This window comes from Balaenoptera musculus, chromosome 10, assembly GCF_009873245.2.
Source record: "Balaenoptera musculus isolate JJ_BM4_2016_0621 chromosome 10, mBalMus1.pri.v3, whole genome shotgun sequence".
Taxonomy (NCBI): Eukaryota; Metazoa; Chordata; class Mammalia; order Artiodactyla; family Balaenopteridae; genus Balaenoptera; species Balaenoptera musculus.
Genome location: NC_045794.1, coordinates 1,420,478 through 1,429,711, shown reverse-complemented (window position 1 = coordinate 1,429,711; position 9,234 = coordinate 1,420,478). Strand labels below are relative to the sequence as shown.

General features: G+C 56.4%; 1 protein-coding gene across 3 annotated transcripts in view; it reads right to left on the bottom strand.

Moving 5' to 3' along the window:
• Positions 1 to 619: 619 nt before the first annotated feature.
• DCP1B (decapping mRNA 1B) overlaps positions 620 to 9,234 on the bottom strand; it is a 56,253-nt gene continuing 47,638 nt past the window's right edge. The window contains exons 6-10 of one of the 3 annotated variants that reach the window (XM_036865112.1): positions 7,333 to 7,461; positions 5,149 to 5,841; positions 4,687 to 4,797; positions 2,907 to 3,155; positions 620 to 837 (exon numbers count right to left, since the gene is read on the bottom strand). In XM_036865112.1, coding sequence (XP_036721007.1) covers positions 757 to 837; positions 2,907 to 3,155; positions 4,687 to 4,797; positions 5,149 to 5,841; positions 7,333 to 7,461 — 1,263 coding nt within the window. In that variant the 3' untranslated portion in view covers positions 620 to 756. The remainder of the gene's footprint in view (positions 838 to 2,906; positions 3,156 to 4,686; positions 4,798 to 5,148; positions 5,842 to 7,332; positions 7,462 to 9,234) is intronic. The other 2 variants (XM_036865113.1, XM_036865114.1) reach the window with 2 other exon arrangements.

The following is a 9,234-nucleotide window of genomic DNA, read 5'->3' as shown; positions in this document are numbered from 1 at the left end:
CTGTGAACACGAGTCGTCAGTCCGCTCCACGACCTCAAGAATCCTTGCTGTCGTGCCCGCACTCCACTGCCTCCCCACAGAGGCTAAGGACCGGCCTCAGAATCTTCTGTGACCTTCCTCTCAGCACGTTTTGCTGAAAATGATGAAACGTTCCTTTGGAAGCAGGCAGGCTTCTGCCGGAAGGAGCGGACAGACGCGGTGTTGCTGGAAATCTGGGCCATTTGTGGACCCCTAAACAACTCCCCCCTGGAGACTGGCGATAAATATCTTTAGAGATCATTTCCCTTCGAAGGCCCAACGGATGTTTACAAAGGAAAGGTTTACTTTGTCTGGAAGAGGCTGGCGGGGCGCGTCAGTGGTCACGGGCTGACACTGCCACCTGGCGGTCGGCGCGTTCTCCGAGTTCCAGAAATAACCGGGACTGCTAATAAGAAAGAAACCGCATTCCCAGAACAGCCCTTCCCACAGAGAGGCAACTCATCTAGAAATGGCCCAGTACATGTAAGAAAAAATCATTTCAGCTGGGTGTTTACCATGTGATATGAGCAAAGGACTTTTCCTACCCACTCAATTCTTGGTACCAGGTGCACTGAAGAATGTAATGAAAAAACTGCGCGACTGAAAAAAGCCTGAAGCATTTTACTTCATATGATACATACTTTTTAAAAAAGGCAGAAACATTTAGGGAAACAACATTTGACATGAAAGAACCTTGAGCCGGAGGGCCTTGGAGATCAGTCTTAAAATGTTTTGCTTTCACAGAGTCTTTTTCATGGCCGCTTGTGTCACGCTGAAGAGATAAGCTTCGTAGATTATATTTAAGAAGTTGTCGTCATTCTGGAAAACAAAAATCAAAAGCCCCAGGGGGATGTGATTTGGTTGGCAGAAACGAGAGGCTTTCTGTGTCTTGGGGCTGAACGGGCACCTGATCCTAGGATGCTCCCCTCCACCTGCGCGTGCTCACAGCGGCTAGTTTTTAAGCTGAACAGTCAGTGGGGCTGCAGGCCAGGCCAGAAGGGTCAGCTGCCGGTCCTCGGTGGCCAGCCTGGGACACAGCAGGTGCTCGTGGCCTGCAGCTCAGGCGGGCACCAGCCTCGGGGCAGCACGGAGCGGGCCGGCTCCTGAGAAGCCTGGCCTCCTGTGTGGAGAGACCTGGGGCCCCCGGGAGGCTGCACGGGGAGGACATAACCCAGCTCAGTCCTCTGAGCCTGGCTGGGAGGTCACTGGTGGCTCTGAGAGGCCCCCGAGTCGCCCACAAGGGGTGCCTTCGTTGTTGGGCGTTAAGACTTCACTGGCAATGTGCTTGGCTGGTACCCTGCCAGAGCCAGTGCATCTCCACCCCCCTGCACCACCCCCGTTAGCTACGGAAAGCTCTGGCCTTGGCAAGCCGGCAGCGGTGAGACTGCGGGCTCTGGGCCCCTCCTGCCACTCTCGGGGCCGAGGGAGCCACGGTCCCATCGGTGGTTTTCTCTGTTTCTGATGTTGGAGACGGCTCCCTCCCGCCCCGTCCTTTATCGCTCTGGCGATTCACCCGCGTTTCACACTCCCGCTCGGCCTGGAACCAGGCTACCCTGGCTTTCCTGCAAAGTCTCCGAGCACGAGCCTGTGTCCTAACAGCAGGCAGAGAGCAAAGCTGAATGCCTGAGTGACTCCCAGCAGCTCACGGGGAAGACGCCGTCTAGAGCACGGGGAACGTGAAACGCAGGCCGGGTGGAGGGAACGGACACATGGTCTCTAAGGAGCGAGGCCCAGGGGCTGCTCCAGACTTTAGGGCTCCCCATTACTGCACTGGGATCTTTGGAACAGTGTTACTAAATGGAATAAGCCAGAAAAAAATGTGGAACTTTTACATTCAAGGTTTTTGTTTATTGCTCACAGAAAAGGAGCTTACAGATGTCCTACCTAAGTCCTCACGAACTTCTCATGAATGGCTTCTAGAAAAGGTGGAAAACACCCTTATTTATGAATTAGTAAGGGGCGGTCATTTCTCGTCCGTCTTTGGCAGATTGCTACTCTGCTTTCACACTCAGATGCTGATTTCTGGCCCCATTCCTTTCCTTCTCTCTAAAATCTGTTACCTTCAAAAAAACATTCTTACCAACGGCGACTACTGTCTGTTTGAGTAGGATGAGACAGAGCAAAAGTGCCGGCCGCTCTCAAGGTCGCCTGACGCTCAAGCAAAGTACCACAAAAACCTTACGGACTGTCTGCGAGGAAGGTACCTCGGTACGTGAGCGGCGGAGGCTGCGGTCCGCCTGGGTGAGCGCCCTGCACTTTGCAGGGCCCGCCTCGCGTTAGCGGTGGGCTCTGCCACCTCCCGGCCCGTCGCGCAGTGGGGAGGGCCGCGGCCCCGGCTCTGCTATTGACTGGCAGGCGACCTCAGGCCGGGCCCTCAGCCTCGGCGTCCTGCTCTCTAACACCGTGCCCGGCCCAGAGCTCTGTACGAGCGTCACCGCCCTGATTACTTCACAGGCGCCCGAGGAAGCCATCCCAGCCTCTCCTCACTGGCAGGTCTCAAGGTCATCTATAAAACACGCCACGGTCGTCACGGCCACTCCTGCCGCCCCAGCTGCATCCTCCCCGAGGAACGGCCTGGACGCTGCCGCGGGCTCAGGGCAGCCCTCCCCCCACTCCCCTCTGGCTCCCGACGGCCCCACAGACCGGGGACCCTCCCAGGGGCGGCTTCACCTCCGCCTCTTCTGCCGGGTGGCACTTGAGGACTTAGCCCTCCAAATCACAACGCCCAGAGCCACGCTGGGTCTCTGAGACGCACGCAGAAGCGCTGGTCTCGGGGTGAGCTGCTGCAGCGCCCTCTCACCCTTGGGGAGCGGGAAGCGGGCACAGGCACCAGCGGGGCAGCAGGCCGCTGGCAAAGGCCGATGAGGAGGGAGGCGGCGCCCTCCTACCTGGACGAGGTGCAGCAGGGCCTCCTGGAGCTGCGGCTTGGTCAGGGCACTGCCCGGCGTCCTGGGGGGCTCCGGCGTCCGCAGGGGCAGGAGGGGGCCGCTGGGGGTGGCCGCTGGGTCCTGGCTTCCCGGGGGCAAGAGCCCGCTGCCCCTCTCTGGCGGCGGGGCCCAGGGGGGCTGCGCGAACACCAGTGGCGACATGAGCGGAGATAGGCCTGCGGCGGGTGGGGCGCGCCGGGGCGAGAGGACCTGCGGGTGGGAAACGGGCCAACGGGCGGGCGGGTGAGGGCGGCTCGCGCACGGGGCGGGTGCAGAGGGCGCGGAGGACACAGCGGGTTCAGTGTTAACCGTCCATGGCTGCGGGCGACGGGAGGCCAGCCTCCATCTGCCCGCTCCTCCCTCCAGGGCACCGGCGGCCGGCGCCTGCTGTCCTGACTATGGTCCCCATGGCAGGCAAAGCTCGCGCTCTGAGCAGCACCTCCTTTCTCCGGCTTCCTGTCATCGCCTGGGGACACAGGCCAGGACCCCAGCCTTTCGGCCGGGGCTGTCCGTCTGCGTCCCTGCCCGGCTGCAGCCCCGAGCTTCCACCGTGAGGGACCCACCGGCCACTGCCTGCCCCCTCGCCTGGTGCGGCGGGGCGGGCAGGCGGCGGGGTCACCGTCCACCCCACCTCTTGACTCTCTGTGCTCGGGTCTCGGGGGCAGCCCTGGGGCCACTCCTGCAGACGTGCAGGTGGCCGTCCGTCTGGGCGGGTCTGTCCGCCTGTCTTGGCCACCAGGTTTAAAACCAGGGGTCCCAATAGTGTTTCCAGTTGTGCAGGCGACAGCTGACCCACCTGACACTTACAGCCACCTCTCACTTGTCCCCAGCTCAGGTGAGAGGGAAGGGTGCTACTGTTAGCCTCCTGAGGCCCAGGGGCTCATGAGACCAGGCACAGGGCCAGACGCGGTTTCAGAAGCTCCCTGGGCGTCGTCTTGGGCACCAAGTAGCCTGGAGGAGGGCGGGTGGTCTGCTTAACTGTCCCTGTGCGCCGTCGCGAGGAGTGGTGGCTTCGCGGGCAGTCAGAAGAGCACCGCGGCCCCGCACCCCGCGAGCACTGGAAGGGGACCTGCCTGCAGAGGGGGATGGGCAACGATAAGCCCCGACTTCCTAGGGTCTAATCTAGATCCGCAGGGGAAAAAGCAGAAGGAGGGGGGCAATGTGACAGTGAAGTGAGGACGAGGGCAGGGAACAGCCGTGTCTCCAGGGCAGCAGGAACTCAGACCTGAGATTTTCATCAGTACCAGGCAAGAACACTCTGACCCACAGTCTTACATACACGAAGACTGTGCTCCACACCGATGGTCTTTGTTCCAAAAAGTGAGAGATTTCTGAGGCACTGTCGTAAGCTACTTGCCAAAACACGACAGAAGGACCAACGTCATCAATAGGGAGAACTTCCTAATTTTTAAACCCAATGCATTTTCAGTGAATTTGTACCAATCCAAATGGAAAAAAAAAAATCCATCTGATCTCCAGATGTTACCCACAGGCAGTGAAAAAATGGAAAAGCTTTCGGTTTTCTCACTGTTCTAAGTTATTAGTGACTATAGAGAACCATCTTCCCTGGGAGGGCAGAACATTTCTAAGAATTACAACATTTCCCCTCTCTGGCCACCAGTGTGTATGTCGCGGGCAGGGAGAGAGCCTTCTACCTCTCCTGACCCTCATTAAGCTACACCCGCTCAGACAGACAAGGAGGCTGCACCTTCCGGGGTCAGTGAACTGCTTTTCTGCTGACCTCAAGCGCCCACGGGCTGCGGCGTCCGCAGGGACAGGGCACCCAGCTCCTCACCTCCACGTACCACGTGCAGCAGGGGCGGGGTACGCACTCAGTGCTTGTAAGCACGGCCTGGATAATGAACACACAATAATTTACCGTGGACCGAAATAACCAGACGAGGTCAGGTGTCTGGCATCCCCGGAATGCTTTCAAATGATTTCAGACCCCAGGTTTCCGAGGTCAAAGGTTTGGGTTTTTCCCACGGCCACGTCAAACCTCGTCGCATGAAGGCTTAACTGTACGAATGAAGCCTCTCTGAAGGGAGGAGCTCCCAGACTGCTGGGCCAAGGCCAGATCCCCTTCCAGGCAGGCGGCGAAGGCGGGGACGCGACGCGCAGACGGGGCTGAGGCCCGCGGCCTGCACGGGAGCGTCCCGCCGACGCCGTGCCCCGGCAGCACCTCCTGGTCGGCAGCGCCTACCTGCAGGAGGGGGGCCTGCTGCTCCGCGCTGGGGGTCTGGTCCGTCCAGGACTCCAGGGGGTTCCGTGCTCGGGCGCGCGGGGTGGCCGCGGGGAACTTGGCCGCCAGGGCGGGGCGGCCGGGCGCCGGCAACTGCTGCTCCTGCTGCACCGCCTGCAGCTTCCACAGCAGCTCCCGCGGGGAGACCTCGCTGGGCCCCGGGGGCTGACGGCCGGGCCCAGGGCCGGGGGGCGCTGGCCTCGGCAGTGCCCGGGGCCCCGGCGTCTGCGGCGGGAGGGTGGCGGCCGAGGCGGCTGGTGCCGGCGCCCCGGGGACGCTCTGGAGCTGGTCCGGCGCCTTCTGAGTCCTGGGGGCACCGTGGGCGCGGCGGGAGACCTCGGGGCCGCGGGGAGACCCTGGCCGGGCGGCGTCTCTGCAGGGCCAGCTCTCGGGCAGCTCTGCCAGCGGCTGCAGGTCTGCGCTCCCCACCAGGAGCTTCTGAATGGCGGGACAGAGCTGCTTGTCGACCGGGGGCGAGCGTCTGCGGGGTTCCTCGTAGGACAGGGAGCGGACGACCCCCTGTCGAATCGGAAGCTTCTCTTGCTGCTGCTGGTGGAGGGTCTTTGGAGGCCCCGCGGCTTCCTGACACGTAGCTTTGTCCTGCTTCCCGAAGAGAGCCGTCAAGGACAGGTGTTGGGGTTCAGGGTCTAAGGTCTGGAACAAATAACCACGTCTGAAAATGGGGCCACATGTAATTGGGTTATATGGGGGGCAGTGAGACATAACTTACCTACCCGATGATTTCTTCTATTTACAAAGAGTCAATTAGAAAGGATGAAGAAGCTTAGTGACAACAAACTCTACACATTTGGGACCTCCTTTTTAATGTCAAAAATGTTCACAGCCTTCTCCCTCCCACCCCCAAGACGGCTGTTATACGATCAGTATCTGCTGATTGATGAACAGGCACATGATCCTTGCTGGGCCTGGGGTTCACAGGCTGGGGACCACTGTGGCACAAAGCTACAGACACTAAAAGGCAAATGATCTCTTCAACAGGAAGCCCATCTATCCCTGCAAAGTACAGGAAGACACTGAGGATACACAGAAATGTGAGGTTTTCAGAATTCCTGGTAGTATCCACAGAACTATAGAAATTGAGGGCTGAAAGAAACCTAAGTCACTTAGTCTAACTTGATCCTTCCAACTACGTAACAGTAGCGATAACAACCCGTCAGATGCGTAACACCCCAATCCCTGCCCCCCCTGCGCCGCCGTGGCTGGTAACCAACCCGCTTCCTTCCCGCCCTGTGTCACCTGGCGTCTCCCTGCTGCTTTCTCTCTTGCTGGGCTAAGAAAACATGAGATTCTCCTAAAGTCAACATATTCCGGTTTCTCTCTTAAAATAAAAAATGTCCATGAAAAGCAAACTTATAATAAAAGCTAAAAGATAATTAGAAAAGACTTATTTTTTTTACAAAATTCAATATAAGACTTGCATTAGCCACTCTTTATGGTTTTGGTCTCCATGTTCATTTTTTTGAAATTGATTTAAACCAATTCCCTTTAAAAAAAACCTTTAGTGAGGAATAACCATAAGAACCGGAAGCAGCTACACTCAGTGATGGGACTTGCAGGTTAGCAATTTTGCTAATGCTGGACTCTTCTGAAAAATATATATGCTCATACAGAAACTGCTGTCATGCTTATATCTTAGATGCAAAAACAATGACAAGCCATGGGGTCTAAAGGGGGGTTTGACACCAGTCCTCAGACCAGGAATCCCATATACACACACAGCGCCTGGCCCCGGACCTGGCACCACGGGGGCGCGTGGGCTGTGGCTCCCTCAGGGGCCGTGGCACACCAGCTTTCCACCTCGGAAGAATACAGCCCGACATGCAACGGTCCCGTCAGCTCTGACATGATATTAGGTTGCTGTCTTTTTAGAATACGTTATCCTCTAAGGAGTTCAAGTCCACAAGGGATTAGCACAGAGTGAGGGAAATGCCAAAAGGAAAAACTGCAACCCCCTTCTAGGAAGAGTAAATTATTAATAATGACAAAACCTCTACTTTGAAATCTCTCTTTCCTGGATTGACCTTAGGGCACCTGCAGAGCATCGGCCCCGCCTTGACCGTGCTCCGGGCCAAGGTCCCTCAGGAGCCCCCCAGAGGCCCCGGCGGAGCGCAGAGGGCTGTGCACCTGGCTGGGCTGCGGGCCGCGCTGCTGCCGGCTCCCACTGGGCTTCACCGGAATCGGCTTGATGAGATTGGGGTTGTCGTAGATGGCGGACGAGCTGCTGATCTGTTTGGGCTCAGGACAGGCTTTACACTGAAATGGAAAGAAGAACCTCATTTTTGGTGTTAAAGAAGCTTTAATCTTTTAAAAAGGAACGCATCTTCTTGCTCTTTATTTTATCTAGTTGGTACTTAAAAAAAAATAGATCTCCATGTACAAAGGAAAATCCCTTACTCTCCTCTGATATGAGCTACGTTTGAGTATAAGTCAAATTCAGGTCGAATTTTTCTTAGTTTGTGCAATTCCGTGCCCTAAAGTATTAGGTCGGCCTGCAGGACCTGGAGGCCCTGAGACGCCCGGATGCCTGAAAGGCCGCGGGTCGCCGGGAAGCAGCCACAGCCTCCCGCCTGCCCTTCCGGGATAGACGGTGGAGGAAGCGCCCCCTCGGTGCCGTGTCTGGGCCGCGGGAGGGTTCTGCGCGCGGCTGGCAGTTGACTGCAGGCTGCAGCACTGCGTCCTCACAGCGACCAGCCCTTTGTAGTCGACAAACCAAAAAGTCAAGCTGACCCAAACCGCTGATTTAAAAATTACTAACGTCATCTTTATTTAACAAATGGCTTTTTGCACAAACAGAGTAATTCAAATCCCAGTGCTCGGAGCCGCTCGCTACAAATTAGAATTTCACAGAGAAAGAGACGAGAGACAAGCCTCATCGTTTCAAACCCTGAGTCATTATCACACATTAGTCTAACCAACCATGCGATCACTCACACAGTAGGATTCGTAACAGAGAGGGCACAGCAGTGATGTCTGGGTTTCCCTTGTTGAAACACCAAATAAAACTCACTGTGAAACGCGGACTTCTGCACTGTGGACCCCGCGGCACTGTTAGTTTCAGCTGCAGAGTTGCGCCCTCGGGCCAGGACACACCTCACCATACGGAGGTGGAGTGGCTGCGAATACAACCTTGTCCCTGGGGTCCCACGGTTCCCAGTGTGCTTTATGGCTATTAGCTGTATTTTCTACTCAAGGATGTAGGGGCCTGGGGCCGATTACCACCACGCTCACTTAGGTTTATAAAGTTAACTGCACAAAGGACTAATTATTTTCTGCCAATAATTTGTATATTTGGCACTAGTATTGAATGGCACGTGAAATCACTTTATGAGTCATAAAATGTCATTTCTTTTTTTGTTGGTTTTTTTGTGTGTGTGTGGGATCTTCCCAGACCAGGGATCAAACCTGTGTCCCCTGCATTGGCAGGCGGATTCCCAACCACTTCACCACCAGGGAAGTCCAAATGTCATTTCTAATTCTTCTTAGGCGAATGATGGCTGCAGGACCCACTGGCCTGGGTTCTAAGATGTGGATCACCAACGCAAGACAAGAGTGTAGCCTCATACAGTCACTGACAAAATGTTGGCGTGAAAAGCCTTTACCGCCGGCTGGCCGCGCAGAGAAAGTGGCCGCTCGGCTCACTTCCGCGAGTGGCCCTGTCTGTGCGCAGGGACCCTGGGTTGCAAACTGCTTCACTGTGTACCCACACATGTGGGCCGCAGACAGCTCCCTCCGAGGAAAATGGCCAGAAGCTGCTTTCTGTGTCACTAGGACGGGCGACCTACCAATGAGGCTTCACTGTCATGTAAAAAGTGCCCAGAACGAAACACCACTGATCTCGACGGTCTGCAGCTCGTTTTCCACTTGTTTAACTTTCTATGCCTCTCTCGACCCAAACACTTTAAACTACTTGGAAAAACATGCAGAGTTGGAGAAAGTATAGTGGATTCTTGACAGAGTACCCAAGGCCTTAACAACAATGTCACATGAGCCCGTTTTATCACACAAACACATGTGTCCACGAGGGGA